General features: G+C 37.8%; 1 protein-coding gene across 7 annotated transcripts in view; it reads left to right on the forward strand.

Moving 5' to 3' along the window:
• Positions 1-21,976, forward strand: part of RIC1 (RIC1 homolog, RAB6A GEF complex partner 1) — a 174,437-nt gene that overhangs the window by 33,606 nt on the left and 118,855 nt on the right. For all 7 annotated transcript variants that reach the window (XR_008618234.1, XR_003681261.2, XR_003681263.2 and 4 more), the window contains exon 2: positions 4,983-5,090. Coding sequence is in view for 3 of the 7 variants with exons in the window: in XM_007108079.4 (XP_007108141.1) it covers positions 4,983-5,090 (108 nt within the window). In the remaining 4 variants the exon portion in view is untranslated. The remainder of the gene's footprint in view (positions 1-4,982; positions 5,091-21,976) is intronic.

Raw genomic sequence — 21,976 nt, forward strand, 5'->3', positions numbered from 1 at the left:
ACTCTTTCTCCTGAGCATACATTGATCTGCTTGTTGGTATCTCACAAGTTCCTTAGGTTGTTTTTTTTTACTTTTTTTTTCTTTTTTTTTCTTCGGTTTTGTGATTGAATGATTCCTGATGACTTTTCTTAGACCTTTTTTCTTTCTGCCTGATCTAGTCTTCTGTTGAATCCCTCTAGTGAGTTTTTATTTCAGTTACTATATTCTTTAGCTTTGTGATTTCTGTTTGGTAGTTGTATATTTATATATAATAACTTATATATATAATATGTATATAAAAATGTTTATATATATATATTTTTTATTTATTTATTTTACTTTTGGCTGTGTTGGGTCTTCGCCGCTGCACACGGGCCCTCTCCACTTGTGGCGAGTGGGGGCCACTCCTTGCTGCGGTGCACAGGCCTCTCACTGTGGTAACCTCTCCCACTGCAGAGCACGGGCTCTAAGCACGCAGGCCTCAGTAGTTGTGGCATGCGGGCTCAGTAGTTGTGGCTTGTGGGCTCTAGAGCACAGGCTCAGCAGCTGTAGCACATGGGCCCAGCAGCTCCATGGCATGGGAGATCCCCCTGGACCAGGGCTCGAACCTGTGTCCCCTGCATTGGCAGGTGGATTCCCAACCACTGCGCCACCAGGGAAGCCCCTATTTATATATGTTTATTTAATAATTATTTATTTAGTATTTTGTCTTTGTTGAAATTCTTACTTTGTTCATGCATCATTTTCCTGATCCTAGTGAACATCTTTATGATGGTTATTTTGAATTATCTGTCTAGTAAATCATATATCTCTATTTATTAGGGTCTCCTTTTTTTTAATTAATTAATTTTATTTTTGGCTGCATTGGGTTTTCCTTGCTGTGTGCGAGCTTTCTCTAGTTGCGGTGAGCAGGGGCTACTCTTTGTTGTGACGCGTAGGCTTCTCATTGCAGTGGCTTCTCTTGTTGTGGAGCACAGGCTCTAGGCACGTGGGCTCCAGCAGTTGTGGCACGTGGGCTCAGTAGTTGTGGCTCGCGAGCTCCAGAGCACAGGCTCAGTAGTTGTGGAGCACGGGCTCAGTTGCTCTGCAGCATGTGGGATCTTCCCGGACCAGGGCTCGAACACCTGTCCCCTGCATTGGCAGGCGGATTCTTAACCACTGTGCCACCAGGGAAGCCCCATTAGGATCTCTTTCTACAGATTTATCTTGTGTCCTTTAGAACATATTTGCCTGTTTCTTCGTCTTCCTTGACTCTCTTTTTTGGTGTTTGTGCATTAGGCAGAGCAGCCATCTCTCCAGCCTTTATGGATTGGCCTCATACAGAAGAAGATCCCTACCAGTCAGCCCAGCCAGAGATTCTGGTGGCATCTCAAAACTATATTCTAGTTCAGCATGCTTACTTTATTCTTTGCAGCCACCTGGTGTCTAGGTTATTCTACATCCCCTCACAGCATCAAAACAAGTGAGACTGAAGCCATTTCTCAGGCAGCCTCTAAAAAAGTTGGATCATTTGATGGTTTAGCCAACTCTTTCCCTCCCTTGGGAGAAGCTGAGAGCTGCATTTTTTTCATCCACTTGCTCTGTGCTGAGCTGGGGGGAGGAGCTTTGGGAACTGGCAGCCCAAACCTCGGTGTCTAGTCTCATTAGCTACCTGGTGGCTAAATTATGCCAGGTCTCATTATTTCCCAGTGGAAGGCAAGACAGACCCCCCCCCCCCCCCCCCCCCCCCGATTTAGCCAACTCTTTCCCTCCCTTGGGAGAAGCTGAGAGCTGCATTTTTTTCATCCACTTGCTCTGTGCTGAGCTGGGGGGAGGAGCTTTGGGAACTGGCAGCCCAAACCTCGGTGTCTAGTCTCATTAGCTACCTGGTGGCTAAATTATGCCAGGTCTCATTATTTCCCAGTGGAAGGCAAGACAGACCCCCCCCCACCACACCCCTTTTTTTTGGGCAGCCCCCAGAAAAGTTGGGGCATTGGAATTGTGGGCTAGTCTTTAGCTCCCCAGGGAGAAGTTGGGATTGGGTTTTTTATCCACTTGGTCTATACTTAGCCAGGGAGAGAGGGGCTATGGCAACTGCCTGCCCAAACCTCTTGTCTCTGTGCTCACTAGCCCCCAGGCAGCTAGATATATCCAGATCCTGTCAGCACTCTGAGGCAGGTAAGACAGAACCCATTCCTTTGAATAGACCCCATAGAAATCGGGATTTTGGACGTGTAGATCAACTCTTTTTTTCCCAGGGAAAAGCTGAGAGCTAGAATTATTTTCTCTGCTAACTCTGTGCTAAGCTGTGGAGAGGAGCTATTGGTGACTACCAGTCCAAGCTGTTGTCTCTGTTCTCCCCCAGGTAGCTAGATTATGCCGGTTCTGACAGTGCTTCAGCACTGACAAGTTAGAAGCCTGTCCTCTGAGGATCCCTGTGGAAAGATTGGGGCATCTGACACACAGACCACCCCTTTTCCTTTGTAGGGATTAGCTGGGAGTTGGAGGGTTTCATCCTGATTGTATGGTACTGTGTTGGTGGTAGGAATTCTGGTGAGAAGGTGTCCTGAATTTCCCTACCAGCTTTGATGAGTGTGATCTCTCATTCATCCAGCATTCAGGTGCTTTTCAATTCGTTTCTGTATTTCTCACAAAACGGTATTTGTCTGCGAATTGTCGTGGGGGGTGGTGGGGAAGAGAATCTAGGACTTTTTACTGTGACATTTTGCTAATGTCACTGCCCCCAGGGTATTTGTTTCTAACTTTTAATTGATATTTGAAGTACAGACAACTAATGCCTAGCAGTTTTAATGTGTTTGGAGCTTTGTTAGCTTCTTAGAAACTTTTGTATTTCACTTTCAGAGATTAAAAAAAGCTTCTAAGGGGATGACCTATGTAACTTTGGAAAATGGCATTATAACTCGTTATTCTAAGGCTAAAGTAGAAGAAGTTATCCAAAAAAACTGTATTGTATTTGGTAAATTTGTTTTTTTATAGGGGTATAGTTAGCAATTCCAAAATACTATATACGTATGGTAAGGTTGAACAAAGAACTGAATTAGTTGTGTGAAATGATAGCGAGGTTCTCACTGTCTGAAGAAAGTTCCAAATAAGTAAGGGAGAAGGCTAGAAAGAACCAGATTGTGCTTGATTATAGTCACATATGTTTTTGTTTTTAAATATATGTATATTATTGAAAGAAACATGTAGAGATACGTGTGTATATGTGGGTTAGTATAGGTTCATATACTTCCTACTGTGTTTGCTGAGAGGACCTACAAGTAATGACACCCCACTAGCAGTAAGCATCTTGTTTTCAGGTCTTTTCTAAATACTATCTCTAATAAAAGAGTCAGGAATCCCTGAAAAAATGGCTGATTTTAGGGCAAGGACAGACAGAGTACAAGATGACCTTGTGGAGCTTCTTGTAGTGCCAGAAAGTGGATGTCCAGTTGTTCCACCATCATTTGTTGAAAACTTTCTGTTCTCCATTGTGTTGCCTTTGCTTCTTTGTCAGAGGTCAGTTGACTGTATTTATGTGTGTCTGTTTCTGGGCTATTCTTTCATTGATCTGTTTTCTATTCTTTTGCCAATACCACACTCTCTTCATTACCGTATCTTTATAGTGAGTCTTGAAGTTGGGTGGTGTCAGTCTTCCAACTTAGTTCGTTTCCTTCAATATTGTGTTGGCCGTTCTCGGTCTTTTGCCTCTCCATGTAAACCTTAGAACCAGTTTGTCAATATCTATAAAGTAACTTGCTGTGATTTTGATTGGGATTGTGTTGAATCTGTAGATCAAATTGGGAAGAACTGAACATCTTGACAATACTGGGCTTTTTAATCCATGAATTTGGAATATCTCTCCATTTATTTTTTATTATTTTGTTAATTGAAACTTTGTAGTTTTCCTCACATAGATCCTACACATATTTTGAATTTATATCTAAATATTTTTTGTTGAAAATTCCACTTGTTCATTGCTAGTATATAGGAAAGCAGTGGCTTGTATATATTAACATTGTATCCTGCAACCTTGCCATAGTCACTTATTATTTCCACAAGTTTTTTTGTTATTGTTGTTGTTCATTCTTTCTGATTTTCTATATGGGCAGTCATGTCATCTAAGAATAAGTTGTATTTCTTTTTTCTCAATCTGTATATCTTTCATTTCCTTTTCTTGTGTTCTCCCAGTATGATTTTGAAAAGGAAGGGTGGGAGGGACAGCTTAAGATCAGCTTTCCTGATCTTATCAGGAAAACTAGTTTCTTCCAGTGAGTATGTTGTTAGCTGTAGGTTTTTGTAGATGTTCTTTGTCAGGTTGAAGAAGTTCCCCTCTGTTTCTAGTTTGCTGAGAGTTTTTGTCATGAATGGGTGTTGGATTTTGTCAAATTCTTTCTCTGCATCTATTGATAAGGTCATGTGATTTTTTTTTCCTTTAGTCTGTTGATATGATGGTGGATTATATTAATTTTCAAATGTTGAACCAATCCTGCAGATCTGTAATAAATCCCACTATATGATTCTTTTTATACGTTGTTGGATTTGATTTGCTAATATTGTGTTCAGAATTTTTGCATCTATGTGCATGAGAGCTCTTGGTTTGTCATTTTATTTTCTTATAATGTCTTTTCTGGTTTTAGTATTAGGGTAATACTGGCCTCATAGAAGGAGTTAGTATTCTCTGCTTTTATCTTGTAGAAGAGATTGTAGAAAATTTGTATAATTTCTTCCTTAAATGTTCAGTAGAATCCACCAGTGAACCCATTTGGGCCTGGTCCTTTCTGTTTTTGAAGATTATTAATTATCAATTCAATTTCTTTAATGGATATAGGCTTATTCAGATTGTCTTTCTTTATGGTTCTTTTTAGTTGATTTGCTTGGACTGTTTAAACTCATTTAATATTGGATTATATTTTATTATACTTCTAGAATTATTAAAATACTGTCAGAGTGTACTCCATGATGTTATCTTAAATTTTTTACTTTTTATGAGATATTAATAAAATAAAACTGTTTTCTTCCAGCCTAGTGTATTAATCGTAACCTACAAGGAACCTGCAAAATCATGTTCTCAGTTTGGATCCTACAAGCAAGCTGAATGGAGGCCAGATAGTACCATGATAGCTGTGTCAGTAAGTACATTTTTCAACTTCAATGCTGTTTTCTTATGAAATCATTACATCGCATTTAAATTTAATTCTCTTAGATGAGATCCTTTCACTTTTTCACACCCATTAGTATTTACCATCTGTGATAGGAATTGCTGTATCGATTCTTCTATTCAGGTTACTCCTACTATATCGTCTTTCTTGATTCTTCTACTTCCTCCCATCCCTAAATGGTGCCTATATCCTTTTCTTTTTATTCCTCTCACTTTCCTGTTTTGTCCTTGAAGTCTAATCTAGATTTTTTAAGCTTTCATCTGTGTTTACATGGTATTCCCAAATTTATATTATAAATCCTGCCCTCTGTTCCCAAGGATGTCTCATAAAAATGATAAACTTTGTGATTATGTCATACTACATTCTCATATACATTTGGGTTTATTTCTGCATTTCTCTTCTATTCCATTAATGTGCTTAGGTCTGGTTAATTTTACCTTTTCATTGTCAGCTCTTGGGCTATCATCATCACCTAATTTGAATTAGCAATAATATACATGGTTAACATTGAGAGCACCTTCCATGTAACTATTATTATATAACCACATTAGGTGTATCATTTCTTCTAAGCTTTAAATCAACACTTCGAAGTAGATACAATTGTCCTTCGTAGTAGTGTATTGAGGATTTGAGAAATTAAGTTTTATCCAAAGTTACACAGATAGTGTATATTGGAGAGAAGGACTTTAGAATTAGGTACTTAGATTCCATTTACTGTCCTTTTGAGTACTACACTAATTTATCTCCCTGCTTTCAGTCCTTTTCCTGTTCATGCTATATAATGCTGACTGGGTTAATCATCTGAAAGTGGCTCCATATAGTAAAAAATATTGAGTAGTTCCTCACTTCCTGCAGCAAGGGTTTGCAGACTACCAACCATGTACCATATTTACTCTGCTTCCTGTTGGTGTGTGGACCATGAACTAAGAATAGTTTTATGTATTTAAATTATTGAAAAAATCAAAGAGGAATAGTATTTTTGACAGGTGAAAATTATATGAAATTTAAATTTTATTGTCCATCAATAATGTTTTTTTGGAGTGTGAAAATGCTAATTTATTTACATATTGTCTATGGCCGCTTTCAAGGGACAACAGCTGAGTTGAGTAATCTTGACAGTGACCATATGTGGTGCTTTATCTCTTCTCTCTTCTGCTCAGTGCAGTATAAATTATAATAAAGCATTTATAAGTTCATTGTTTCAAGTGCCACGCATATTGCTATATTGTGACGTGTCATATTATTTTTACTATTAGTGCATACTGATCATGTCAAAGGAATAAAAAGAGAAAAATAGATTTTGAATTTCATTCTTTTAAAGCACATGTGTATTATTTTATTACTGAATTAGTTGGCAAAATATCGTGTTTATTATGGAATGACACTATAGTGATGCCAGAAGAATACAGTATAAGTTGAAATTACCCAGCTACGTACTCATCACAGTATTCCCAGCTCACTGAAATTAGTCAGGAAAAATTAGAAAATTTAAAATGGATTATCTCATCACATCAGAATTTTTTCACAAAAATTAAAATGAAGGTGCAATCATAGTAAGTTTGCTTGGTTCTTATGATGAATTGACAAATGTTAATACTGCTCAGTTTATTTGAATATCAAGGCAGAATGTGAAATGACTAAGAATTACTCCCCATGAATAGCATGTGTGGGACAACTTCAGGTGAAAAAATTTTCAAAGTTGAGAAAACACTAATTCAGTACAACCTGAAGTAGAATCCACTAAGGTGTCTTGATTGATGGTGGTAAAAACATGGAGCAGAAAAAGGCTTTAGTTGGACAAATTGACAAAGCTTATGCATATGTAAACGTTTAAAACTGATGGTTATTTTAAGTTTTTGTCAGAAATAGAAGCTGAATATCCTGACTTGCCCAAGCCCACAGCCTTTTGATGGCTTAGCAGTTAGTGGTAATGATTTATTCTGAATTTTTTGAGCTCATATGTGAGGTTGAAATTTTTTGAACTTGAGGAACCACTCTTAATCACCTGTGGGGCATTGAATGGTTTTGGAAAATAGGTTTGCTGCAGAGTTGTTAATGTTTCCTAATGAATTTAAAACTATAAAGCAAAACAGTGCTTGTATGTGAAACTTAGATGTGGTTAAGCCATTTTGATGACAGCTAATGTTTGAATTACAAGTAAAGTCAGGCTGCTTTTTACATTTCCACTGCTGTCAAAAGTTAACAAGAAGTAAGATGTCTATTTCCAAGAAAAATTAGCAATAGATATTTTTTCTAAGGTCAAACCACAGTTCAAATAGTATTTTTTGGACCTTGATGCAATTGCAAAAGAAATTTCCGTATTCATAATCCATTAATTGTGCAAATGAGGAGTGCTTCCACCTAACCTTCAATTGGAAGTGATTACAATGTAATGACATGTTAATAGGCAAACACAGAAGAAATCTAGTAGACTTTATAATTGCCTACGAAGTGACGAATGTATTCAATTAAAATCATATGCTCATGGGTTAATATCAGTATTTGGCAGTACTGTTTTGAAAACACATTTTCACATATAAATGTGTAAAATCACATTACAGACTAACATTAAGAGGAAACTTTGCAATTGATTTTGATCGTGGGAACACTGACTTTATTTTTAATTGAAATATAGTTGGTTTGCAATGTGTTTCTGGTGTACAGCAAAGTGATTTAGTTATATACATATATATATATTTATATATTTATTTATTTATTTATTTTTCATATTATTTTCCATTATGGTTTGTTGCAAGATATTGAATATAGTTTCCTGTGCTGTGCAGTAGGACCTTGGTTATTTTTTTTATATATAGTAGTTTGTATTGGCTAATCCCAAGCTCCTAATTTATCCCTCCTCCACCCCCCTCCCCATTTGGTAACCATGTTTGTTTTCTGTGTCTGTGACTCTGTTTCTGTTTTGTACATAAGTTCATTTGTATCATATTTTAGATTCCACATGTGAGTGATACAATGTGGTATTTGTCTCTTTCTTTCTACCTACTTCACTTAGTATGATTATCTCTAGGTCCATCCATGTTGCTGCAAATGGGCATTATTTCATTCGTTTTTATGGCTGAGTAGTATTCCATATATATATATACACACACACACACACACACACACACACAACATCTTTATCCATTTATCTGTTGGTGGACACTTAGGTTGCTTCCATGTCTTGGCAATTGTAAATAGTGCTGCTCTGAACATTGGGGTGTATGTATCTTTTCAAATTAGACTTTTCCTTTTTTCCAGACCATATGCTCAGGAGTAGGCTTGCTGGATCATATGGTAACTCTGTTTTTAGTTTTTTAAGGAACCTCCATACTGTTTTCCATAGTGGCTGCACCAGTTTTCATTTCCACCAACAGTACAGGAGAGTTCCCTTTTCTCCATACCCTCTTCGGCATTTAATATTTGTAGACTTTTTGATAATGGCCGTTCTGCCAGTGTGAGGTGATATCTCACTGTAGTTTTGATCTGCGTTTCTCTGATCATTAGCGATGTGGAGCATCTTTTCATGTGCCTGTTGGCCATCTGTATGTCTTCTTTGGAGAAATGCCTATTTAGGTCTTCTGCCCATTTTTTGATTGGGTTGTTTGATTTTTTGTTATTGAGTTGTATGAGCTGTTTGTATATTTTGGAAATTAAGCCCTTGTTGGTCACATCATTTGCAAATATTTTCTCCCATTCCATAGGTTTTCTTTTCATTTTGTTCATGGTTTCCTTTGCTGTGCCAAAGCTTATAAGTCTGAATGGGTCCCGTTTTTTAATTTTTGTTTTTATTTCTATTGCCTTAGGAGACTGACCTAAGAAAACACTGCTACAGTTTATGTCAGAGAATGTTTTGCCTATGTTCTCTTCTAGGAGTTTTATGGTGTCATGTCTTATATTTAAGTCTTTAAGCCACTTTGAGTTTATTTTTTTGTGTGGTGTGAGAGTGTGTTCTAACTTCACTGATTTACATGCAGCTGTCCAGCTTTCCCAACACTACTTGCTGAAGAGACTTCTTCAGCAAGAAGAAGAAGAAGAGATGACTTTTTGCCTCCTTTGTCAAAGATTGACTGAGTGTGGGTGTGTGGGTTTATTTCTGGGCTCTCTGTTCTGTTCCATTTATCCATATGTCTGTTTTTGTGCCAGTACCATGCCATGCTGTTTTGATTACTGTAGCTCTGTAGCATTTTCTGAAGTCTGGGAGAGTTATGCCTCCTGCTATGTTCTTTTTCCTCAGGATTGCTTTGACAATTCTGAGTCTTTTATGGTTCCATATAAATTTTAGGATTATTTGTTCTAGTTCTGTGAAAAAGGTCATGGGTAATTTTATGATAGGGATTGCATTAAATCTCTAGATTGCTTTGGGTAGTATGGCCTTTTTAACAATATTAATTTTTTCAGTCCAAAAGCATGAAATGTCTTTCCATTTCTTTGAGTCATCTTCACTTTCCTTTATCAATGTTTTTTAATTCTCAGCATATAAGTCTTTAACCTCCTTGGTCAGTTTTATTCCTAAGTATTTTATTTCATTTTTTGGATGCAGTTTTAAAGGGATTTTTTTTTTTTTTTAACTTTCTGATATTTCATTGGTAGGGTAAAGAGGTGCAACTGATTTCTGTATGTTAATCTTGTATCCTGCTACATTGCTGAATTCATTTATCAGTTCTAGTAGTTTGGAGTTTTTAGGGGTTTTGATATATAATATCTTGTCATCTGTGTATTATGACAATTTTACCTCTTCCCTTCCAATTTGGATACCTTTTATTTCCTTTTCTTGTCTGATTGCTTTGGCTAGGACTTCCAATATTATGTAGAATACAAGTGTTGATCGTGGGCATCCTTGTCTTGTTCTAGATATTAGCAGGAAGGCTTTCAGCTTTTCCCCATTGAGTATTATATTGGCAGGGGAACATTAACTTTAAACCTCAATTAAGCAAAAAATATTATCCCCACAAAAAGAATTTCATTCTCTTTAGTGGATATATATTACAAAGAAAAATTGTACTAAATTTTCATCACTATTATATTTAGAATTTTGTAACAGTAAAATTTATGAAAATTTGTTTTCTCTTTGTAATCTTTTGTTGTTATTTTTCTGTATTTTGATGCTTTGACGCTGGCCCTGGAGAGACTGCCCCTCGCAGGGCTAGCCAATTTCTAGAGATAGTAAAGGATTACCTGCTAATGTTCCTTTCATGTGTAAACCAAGCACTTCACGGCCTGTACCCTCAGCCACATCCTTTATGGAGCTCTTTAACTCAGGCCACTACCAGGGCCAGGTACCAGATAACTAGAAACAACCTCTACAGAAACAATTTCACAATAATTTATTAACCTTTGCATATACTAAATATTAGGAAAACAAAGAAGTTAGGAATTATTTATGTTCTCAAGTTGGGGGTGGGTAAAATACATATGTAAGAGAAGATAACAAACAATTTACTCTTTTTGGCTACTGAAAGTCCAGTTTTTATTTTACCTGGTTATTGCTTATAGTCTTTTTCTAGAAGATACATCTCTATACAACTGGAGATGTCATGATGAACATAAATTTAGCTATTGTAGTCTGGTTTATGTTAAATATGCTAAGTAAATGCTGACCTGATTTAAGTGATTTAAGTTAATTCATCTCTATAATTTAAAACATGAATTAATGGTTTAGCTTATATGAATTATAAGTTCATAAATGGACTTTATGAAAAATAGACTTTGTCTTTTAGAGCAATTTTAAGTTAACAGCAAAATTGAGAGGAAGGTATAGAGATTTCTTTCATTATTCCCTGCCCCAACACATGCATAGCCTCCCCCCATTATCCTCCACTAGAGTGATATATTTGTTACAATTGGTGAATCTACATTCACCATCAGTATCACCCAGAGCCCATAGTTTGCATTACGGTGCACTTTTGATGTTGTACGTTGTGTGGGTTTGGATGAATTTATAATGACATGTATCCACCATTATAGTGTATAAAGAGTAGTTTCACTGCCCCTCAAATCCTCTGTGCTTTGCCTATTTATCCCTTCATATCCCATAACCCCTGGCAGCCACTGATCTGTTTTATTGTCTTCGTAGTTTTGCCTTTTCTAGAATGTCATATAATTGGAATCATACAGTATGTAGCCTTTTCAGATTAGCTTCTTTCACTTAGTAGTATGCATTTAACATTCCTCCGCGTTTTTTCATGACTTAGTAGCTCATTTCTTTTTAGCATGAATCTTAATTCATTGTTTGGATATATTACAGTTTATACATTCACCTATTGAAGGACATCTTGGTTGCTTCCAAATTTTAGCAGTTATGAATAAAGCTGGTATAAACATCTATGTGCAGATTTTCGTATGGACATGTTTTCAACTCCTTCCATGCGCTGAGGTGCACTTGCTGGGTTGTATAGTAAAACTATGTTTAGTTTTGTAAGAAACTGCCAAATTGTCTTCCAGAGTGGCTGTACCATTTTGTATTCCCATCAGCAATGAATGCGAGTTCCTGTTACTCTATATCTTTGACAGTGTTGTCAGTGTTTTGGATTATGGTCATTCTAATAGGTGTATAGTGGTGTCTCGTTTTAATTTGCATTTTTCTCACGACATATGCTATGGAATATCTTTTCATATGCTTATTTGCCATCCATATATCTTTGGTGAGGTGCCTGTTAAGGTCTTTGGCCCATTTTTTAGTTCGGTTGTTTGTTTTCTTATTTTTGAACTTTAAGAGTTCTTTGTTATTTTGGATAACAGTCCTTTATCAGATATATCTTTTGCAAATATTTTCTGCCAGTCTGTGGCTTGTCTTTTCATTCTTTTGACAGAGTTTTTGCAGAGAAGTTTTTAATTTTAATGATGTTCAGCTTATCAGTTTATTTCATCGATTGTGCCTTTGGTGTTGTATCTAAAAGTCATCACCAAACTGAGGTCATGTAGATTTTCTGTTATGTTATCTTTTAGGAGTTTTATAGTTTTGAGAATTGGATTTTTAAAAGTTTTAGTTTTTAATAAGGGGGATAAATGTTCAATGAAGAAAATGTGAGAATTGTAGAGAGAAACAAGAAAAAATAAATAACTTCACTACTCACAGATAATCATTAATTTTTACTTATATTCCTATTGGATGTTTGCAGATACACTTATATTTAATAGTACATAGAATTTGAAAGGCTTTTGAAGTCTGTTTGTTTTTAAATCCAAAGTGATATTACTATAAGTGACTGCTAATGTCACCTGTTCATGAGGAGCGAGCACATTTGATAAATCTGAGTTTTCATAGGTAGAGGATTATTGAAAACATTTTTTTTCTTTATAGAGAACTACTGTACAGCTTTTTTGACATGTTATATCATGAACATTGTCTCACTTCAACATTTTTCTATAACTTGAATTTGAATGTTTGCATAGGATTCTAACTTACAGATGAGTAGATATTTAAATAGATAAATATAGAAATTTTCATTATTTTCACACAAAATTGACATCTTTTTTTTTTTTTTTGTGGTACGCGGGCCTCTCACTGCTGCGGCGTCTCCAGCCACAGAGCACAGGCTCCAGACGCGCAGGCCCAGCGGCCACGGCCCACGGGCCTAGCCGCTCCGCAGCACGCGGGATCCTCCCGGACCGGGGCACGAACCTGCGTACCCTGCATCGACAGGCGGACTCTCAACCACTGCGCCACCAGGGAAGCCCAAAATTGACATCTTAATTTACACATTACTCTGCAATTTGATTTTTTTCACTTAGTATATTATGATTGCCCTTCTAGATTAGTACGTATACTTCCAACTTACTAGTTTTAGTATTTGTATAATATTCCGTAGTGTGGAAGTTTCTTATAGTCTTTGCTATTCTTCTCTTAATGGACCTTTGGCAACTATAAACAGTGCTACAGTAAACATTGTTATACATATACCCTTTTGTATTGGTACATTTATTTCTTTAGGGCACTTTCCCCTATGTAGGATTGCTGGGTCAAAGTGTATATGTATATTCTTTTTAATGAATATTGCCAAATCATTTTTTCATAAAATTGTGTCAGTTTCCAGAGTCACTCCTATGTGTTCTTAAGATTCCTGTTTACCTGCATTTGTGCCTGCATTGGATTGGTGAAAAATGGTCTTGTCATTTTAATTTCCATTTGTTTAATTTCTATTGCTAGTGAGGTTTGGCATCTTTTTCTATATTTATTGGCCCTTTGCAGTTCCTCTTCTGTAGGTTGCCTGTGTTTGTCCATTTTTCTTTTTTCTTTGTTTTTTTTTTTTTTTTTTGCGGTACGCAGGCCTTTCACCGTTGTGGCCTCTCCCATTACAGAGCACAGGCTCCGGATGCGCAGGCTCAGCAGTCATGGCTCACGGGCCCAGCCGCTCCGCGGCATGTGGGATCTTCCCGGACCGGGGCACGAACCCATGTCCCCTGCATTAGCAGGCGGACTCTCAACCACTGCGCCACCAGGGAAGCCCCTCTTTTTTTCTTTTCTAATTTATTCGGTTGCACCAGGTCTTAGTTGTGGCTTGCGGGCTCCTTAGTTGCGGCTTGCCGGCTCCTTACTTGCAACTTTCCTTAGTTGTGGCACACAGGCTCCTTAGTTGTGGCATGTGAACTCTTAGTTGTGGCATGCATGTGGGATCTAGTTCCCTGACCAGGGATCAAACCTAGACCCCCTGCATTGGGAGTGTGGCGTCTTATCCACTGCGCCACCAGGGAAGTCCCTGTCCATATTTCAAACCCAGAATATTAGTTCCATGTCTTTTTGCTTGTTATTTTCACTATAGCTTCAATGCCAAGAGCATTTTCTGCACACAGTGGGCATTCATATATTAATTAATATCTGAACATACTGTTCTTTAAGCATGGTGAAGGATATCCTGTCTAGGTACAGGATTCTTAGATTGAGAGTCTTTTTTTTTTTTTTTTTCCTAGCCATTAAGTAATGTTCTAGTGCCCTCTGGTTTCTAGGGTTATTAGTGAGAAATCTAGTATTAATCTGAGTCTTTTCCCTTTTAAGGAAACCTATTCTTTTTCTCTGAAAGATTTTTCTCTTTGTGATTGAAATTAAGTTATTTTTACTTACAAGATTGTATCTTTTTTTTTTCATTAAATTGTCTCCCTCTGCCTGCCTCCCTCCTTCCCACCCCGGGCCAATCCACCCAAATTAAACCTGAGTCTTAGGCATTTCAATATGAAGACTTCAGTCTGTTTCTGCAGCTAGGGATTTTTTTTTTTTTCTTTTTCCTAAGTAAGAGAAGAATAGAACAAGGTTTGTCCTGTTCTCTTTTTTTTTCATTATTTGCAGACCTCCTGAATTTGTCTTCCAAGTCTCTTACCTTTCAGTAATGATTTTATCAAGAAAGGGGCACGCTGTCAAGATGGCAGCATAGAAGGACATGGAGCTCACCTCCTCCCACAGATACATTAAATAATAAATCTACACGTGGAGTAGTTCTCACAGAATACATACTGAAAGCTGACAGAAGATCTAATACAACCAAAGCTGCAAGAAAGATGCCCACATAACTGGTTAGGATGAAAGGGGAAATAAAAAGGAATCAGGACAGGACCTGCATCCCTGGGAGGGACCTATGAAGGAAGAAAGTTTTCCTCACCCTGGGAACCTTCTTCACCAGCTGGGAGGTCCACTGGGATGGATAGGGAGCTTCAGAGGCGAATACAGGAGCCAGCTTATGGCCAGGTAGGGTAGAGGGAGACCAGCATAGACAGTCCTTGCACATTGGTGCACTTTCCAGCCCGACATGCAGGCCTGCCGGTATGCGCAGGGGCTGGATGCTGAAACTTGGGCTTCAGCGGACAGACCTGGTGACGGGACTTGGTTTGGCTGTGCAGAGATAGCCTGAAGGGCCTGAAGTGTGGTCTGGGATGCAACTGGCACAGAGCACAGGTCTGCCATAGGAGCCCCATTGTCAACATACAAAGGGAAGGGTGTGGGCCCACCATGGCAGCCTCATTGTCAGCATGCGCCCAGCGGGGGCATGGCTGCAGCCACTGCAGACTTTGGAAATGTGCACCAGCAAGTTTTGGGAGCATGCAAGCACCACCAGAGTGGGTGTGCACATGCCAAGGCGGGGCTGAAATCTGAGCAGATTACCAGCACTCCCATAATGGGTGCAGGAGCGCAACTTCAGTGGGTTTTCGCACCAGTGGCTTTGTGAGCATGCGCATCCCTGAGAAATGTATGAGTCTTGATTATTGATGCTCCTGTAGCGGAGGCTGGTTTGAAGGCAGTGCCAGCAATATTGTACTTTGTGGGCGCACACACCAGGTGGCGGGTGACATAACGGAGTTGCACGTCCTGGTGGTCAACTCCTGGAGAAAAATACACGGAGGCCCCTTTCCTAGTGAGAGCATTCCAGTCCTGCGTACTTCACACTGTAGCTTAGAACTGGATCTGGGGGCTTCTACTCCAGCAATTGGGGAGCAGACCCTGCTCCCAACAGGGCTGTGACAACCACAGAGCAAAGAAGAGGCCCCACCCAACATCCAGTGCAGGCTCTGGTCACCACAACACAACCCCTCTGTCAAGGGGATAACGGCCAGAACATGGCAGGCATCCATACCAAATATAAGCCTTGCACCAAAAACACTGGACTCACACAGGCTAAACAGGGATGCTCCCAAATAAAAAACAGCCCTTTAAGACCACAGTAGATAACTGTTTCTCCTAAATTCAGAGAGAGAAATATGAGTAAAATGAAAATTTGGAGGAACCACTCCCAATTAAGAGAACAAGAGAAATCCCCTGAAAGAACACAAAATGAAAGAAACCTCTCCATTCTACCAAACCCTGAGTTCAAAAAGGAGGTAATAAAAATGTTAAATTATGAAAGATTATTGATAGAAATGCAGATCACTGTAACAAGGAACTAGAAACTATAAAGAGGAGCCAGTCAAAATTAGACAATTCAGTTGCCAAGATAAAAACTGAGCTAAAGGCAATGAACAGTGGACTACATAAGGCAGAAGAATGAGTAAGTGATCTGGATGATAGAATAACAGAAATCACCCAATCAGAAGAGCAGACAGAAAGACAAATGAAAAAAAAAATTGAAAGCAACATACGAGGTCTATGGGATAATGTTAAGCATTCCAGTCTACGCATAATAGGGATCCCAGGAGAAGAAAGAGAAAAGGGGATTGAAAGTGTATTTGAAGAAATTATGGCTGAAAACTTCCCAAATCTAAAGAAGGAAACAGATATCCAGGTACAGGAATCACAGAGGGTCCCAAACAAATTGAACCAAAACATACCTACACTGAGACAGGTTATAATTAAAATGTCAGAGTTTAAAGATAAAGAGGATTCTTAAGGCATCAAGAGAAAAACAGTCAGTTATTAAAAGGGAACCCCCATAAGGCTGTCAGCTGATTTCTCTACAGAAACTTTGCAAGCCAGAAGGGAGTGGCAAGATATAGTCAAAGTCATGAAAGGGAAAAATTTGCAACCTAGGATACTGTACCCAGCAAAATTATCATTTAGAGTGGAAGGGGAGATAAAGAATTTCCCAGACAAGCAAAAACTGAAAGAATACAGCAATACTAAACCTACGGGTGACATAACGGAGTTGCACGTCCTGGTGGTCAACTCCTGGAGAAAAATACACGGAGGCCCCTTTCCTAGTGAGAGCATTCCAGTCCTGCGTACTTCACACTGTAGCTTAGAACTGGATCTGGGGGCTTCTACTCCAGCAATTGGGGAGCAGACCCTGCTCCCAACAGGGCTGTGACAACCACAGAGCAAAGAAGAGGCCCCACCCAACATCCAGTGCAGGCTCTGGTCACCACAACACAACCCCTCTGTCAAGGGGATAACGGCCAGAACATGGCAGGCATCCATACCAAATATAAGCCTTGCACCAAAAACACTGGACTCACACAGGCTAAACAGGGATGCTCCCAAATAAAAAACAGCCCTTTAAGACCACAGTAGATAACTGTTTCTCCTAAATTCAGAGAGAGAAATATGAGTAAAATGAAAATTTGGAGGAACCACTCCCAATTAAGAGAACAAGAGAAATCCCCTGAAAGAACACAAAATGAAAGAAACCTCTCCATTCTACCAAACCCTGAGTTCAAAAAGGAGGTAATAAAAATGTTAAATTATGAAAGATTATTGATAGAAATGCAGATCACTGTAACAAGGAACTAGAAACTATAAAGAGGAGCCAGTCAAAATTAGACAATTCAGTTGCCAAGATAAAAACTGAGCTAAAGGCAATGAACAGTGGACTACATAAGGCAGAAGAATGAGTAAGTGATCTGGATGATAGAATAACAGAAATCACCCAATCAGAAGAGCAGACAGAAAGACAAATGAAAAAAAAAATTGAAAGCAACATACGAGGTCTATGGGATAATGTTAAGCATTCCAGTCTACGCATAATAGGGATCCCAGGAGAAGAAAGAGAAAAGGGGATTGAAAGTGTATTTGAAGAAATTATGGCTGAAAACTTCCCAAATCTAAAGAAGGAAACAGATATCCAGGTACAGGAATCACAGAGGGTCCCAAACAAATTGAACCAAAACATACCTACACTGAGACAGGTTATAATTAAAATGTCAGAGTTTAAAGATAAAGAGGATTCTTAAGGCATCAAGAGAAAAACAGTCAGTTATTAAAAGGGAACCCCCATAAGGCTGTCAGCTGATTTCTCTACAGAAACTTTGCAAGCCAGAAGGGAGTGGCAAGATATAGTCAAAGTCATGAAAGGGAAAAATTTGCAACCTAGGATACTGTACCCAGCAAAATTATCATTTAGAGTGGAAGGGGAGATAAAGAATTTCCCAGACAAGCAAAAACTGAAAGAATACAGCAATACTAAACCTATCCTAAAAGAAATATTGAAAGGTCTTCTCTAAATAGAAAAGAAGCAAGACTCTATAGGAAAGAGAAATCACAATAGGAAAGGCAAATACATAAAGGGGTTGTTTGATCACTTAAGGAAGCCAGTACATAGATTTTTTAAAAAATCAAAAAATTTTGTGAAAGTGATTATAATTACAATGAACAGCAAGAGGATAACATGAAGATGTAAAATAGGACATCAAAGTCACAAAATGTAGGGGAGGGGAGTAAGAAAATACAGATCTTTTAGAATGTGTTTGAACTTATATGACTACCTGTCTAAAGCAAGGAGATATAGTAATGGATTAACATATTTGAAAATCAGGGTAACCACGAATCAAAAACACACAATAGATAACAAAAAACAAAAAGAAAAGAACTCAAGGATAATACAAAAGAAAACTGTCAAACCACAAAAGGAAAAACAAAAAGAAGAAAGGAACAAAAAACAAATACAAAATCAACTGGAAAACAAGGTTTAAAATGACAATAAAGACATACCTACTTATCAGTAATTACTTTAAATGTCAATGGACTAAATGCTGTGATCAAAAGACAGAGAGTGGCAGATTGGATAACGAAACAAGAACCTATAGCATGCTGCCTACAAGAGACCCACTTTAGGGTAAAAGAAACACAGACTGAAAATGAGGGGATGGAAAAAGATACTTCATGCAAATGGACATGACAGTAAAGTGGGGGTAGCAATACTCATATCAGACAAAATAGACTTCAAAGCAAAGGCCATAAAGAAAGACAGAAAGGACACTATACAATGATAAAAGGATTAATATAAGAAGAGGATATCATGTTAACATGTATGCACCCATAGAGGAGCACCTGAATATATAAAACAAACAGTAACAGACATAAAAGGAGAAATTGTTGGGAATACAATAATAGTAGGAGACTTTAACACCCCACTGATGTCAATGGCCAGATCTTGCAGACAGAAAATCAGTAAGGCAGATCCTAAACGACACAATAGAACAGTTAGACTTAATTGATATCTACAGGACATTACATCTTAAAGAGCCAAACAAACAGGATAAACATTCTTTTCAAGCGCACATGGAACATTCTCTGGGATAGACCATATGCTGGGACACAAAACAAGCCTCAGTAAATTTAAGAGAATAGAAATTATTTCAAGCATCTTTGCTGACCACAACGGCTTGAAACTAGAAATCAACCACGGAAAGAGAAATGAGGAACAAATGATTACATGGAGACTAAACAACATGTTACTGAAAAAAACCAAATGGGTCAGTGGTGAAATCAAAGAGGAAATTTTTTTAAATCCTGAGAAAAGTGATAATGAAAACACAACCATACAAAATCCATGGGATGCAGTAAAAGCAGTTCTAAGAGGGAAGTTCATAGTGATACAGGCCTTCCTCAGAAAAGAAGAAAAATCTCAAATAAACAACATACCCTACTACCTAAAAGAATTAGAAAAAGAAGAACAAACCTAGATTCATCAGAAGGGAGGAAATAATAAAGATCAGAGAGAAAATAAATAAAATAGAGATTAAGAAAAACAATAGAAAAGATCAATAAAATTTATATGGAACCACAAAAGGCTCAGAATTGCCAAAGCCATCATGAAGAAAAAGAACAAAACTTGAGGCATAACCTTGCCAGGCTTCAGACTATACTACAAAGCTACAGTAATCCGAACAGCATGGTATTGGCACAAAAATAGACACGGATCAATGGAATAGCATAGAGAGTCCAGAAATAAACCCATGAATCTGTGGTCAATTAATCTGTTACAAAGAGGGCAAAAATATACAATGGAGAAAAGACAGTCTCTTCAACAAGTGGTGTTGGGAAAGCTGGACAGCTACATGTAAATTAGTGATGTTAGAACACTCCCTCAAACATACAAAAATAAACTCTAAATGGTTTAGAGACCTAGATGTAAGACTTGAAACTATAGACCTCCTAGAGGAGAACATAGTCAAAACATTCTCTGACATAAATGATAGCAGTATTTTCTTAGATCCATTTCCCAAGGCAAAAGAAATAAAAGCAAAAATAAACAAATGGACCTATTCAGACTTAAGCTTTTGCACAACAAAGTAAGCCATAAACAAAATGACGAAACAGCCTACAGATTGGAAGAAAAATATTTGCAAATGATGTGACCAACAAGGGCTTTATTTCTGAAATATACAAACAGCTCATACAACTCAATATCAAAAAATCAACCCAGGGGCTTCCCTGGTGGCGCAGTGGTTGCGCGTCCACCTGCCGATGCAGGGGAACCGGGTTCGCGCCCCGGTCTGGGAGGATCCCACATGCCGCGGAGCGAAAAAAAAAATCAACCCAATCAAAAAATGGGCAGAAGACCTAAATAGACATTTCTCCAAAGAAGACATACAGATGGCCAATAGGCACATGAAAAGATTCTCCACATCACTAATTATTAGAGAAATGCAAATCAAAACTGCACTGAGGTATCACCCCACACCAGTCATCATCAGAAAGTCTACAAATAATAAATGCTAGAGAGGGTGTGGAGAAAAGGAAACCCTCATATACTGCTGGTGGGAATGTAAACTGGTGCAGCCACTGTGGAAAATAGTATGGAGGTTCCTCAAAAAACTAAAAATCGAGTTACCATATGATCCAGCAAGCCCACCCCTGGGCATATGTCCTGAAAAAAAAGGAAAAGTCTGATTTGAAAAGATACATACACCATAGTGTTCAGAGCAGCACTGTTTACGATAGCCAAGACATGGAAGCAACCTAAGTGTCCATTGACAGTTGAATGGATAAAGATGTTGTGTGTATGTGTGTGTATTTCTATATATCATAGGTAAATACACACACATACTCTGGAATATTACTAAGCCATAAAAAAGAATGAAATATTGCCATTTGCAGCAACATGGCTGGACCTAGAGATTATCATACTAAGTGAAGTAAGTCAGACAGATAAAGACAAATATATGATATCGCTTATATGTGGAATCTAAAAAAATAATGCAAATGAACTTATTTACAAGACAGAAACAGAGTCACAGACATAGAAAACAAGCTTATGTTTACCATAGGAATGGGGGGATAAATCAGGAGTGTGGGATTAATATGTACACACTACTATAGATAGAATAGGTAAACAACAAGGATTTATTGTATAGCACAGGGAACTATATTCAATATCTTGTAATAACCTATAATGGAAAAGATTCTGAAAAAATAAATATGTATAACAATATGTTTGCTGTACACCTGAAGGTAACACAATATTGTAAATCAACTATACTTCAATAAAAAAATACAAATTATAAAAAATAATGATCATATCTGTGTGTTTTCTGTATCATGAGATTGTTTCCATTTGAGCATCTGGAATAAAAGGTTCAGCTGCCATAAAGGATTATTCTTCATCAGTCTATCTGTTGTATTTTTCTATTAGGAAATATTTAGCTCTGAAGAGTCTTGTTTATATCCTAATAGTATCTCCTGAAAGTCCTTAATATTTTTTCCTTAATTTACTTGCTTTTTTCTGTCTCATCAGTATGGCTTATTGGTTGGATCCATATATTTAGCTGTTTATTTTGGTCTTTTATCATAAAGTTACTGAGATTCCATAGAGGTGGTATTTTTCTTGGTTTTGTTCCATTAGCTACCCACAGAGGTTAGACTTTTGTGTGAGTCTCTCTGGCAATACACACCAGCAGGTGTTTGCTAAAATGACAGTTTGCAGAGGCAGATAAGGTCACAAGCTCTTGTCTTCTTTTGAGGCTTAGGGTGTCTCCTCTGCTCAGGCACTTTGAGTGGAAGTGTCTTAAGCTGAAGGATCCTCCAGACCATGAGGTCTGGGAGCAATTCATTTCAACAGTACAGTGTCTGCTCTAAGCCTGCTGAAGTCAGTAGGGTTAAGCGTACAGCCCTGTCAATGTCCTCTTCTGGAAGCAGTCACATTCAGCTCTTTCAGGGCTCTGCTTTTTTTTTTTTTTTTTTTTTTTTTTTTTTTTTTTTTTTTTTTTTTTTTTGTGGT

The sequence above is a fragment of the Physeter macrocephalus genome, chromosome 9 (assembly GCF_002837175.3).
Source record: "Physeter macrocephalus isolate SW-GA chromosome 9, ASM283717v5, whole genome shotgun sequence".
Taxonomy (NCBI): domain Eukaryota; kingdom Metazoa; phylum Chordata; class Mammalia; order Artiodactyla; family Physeteridae; genus Physeter; species Physeter macrocephalus.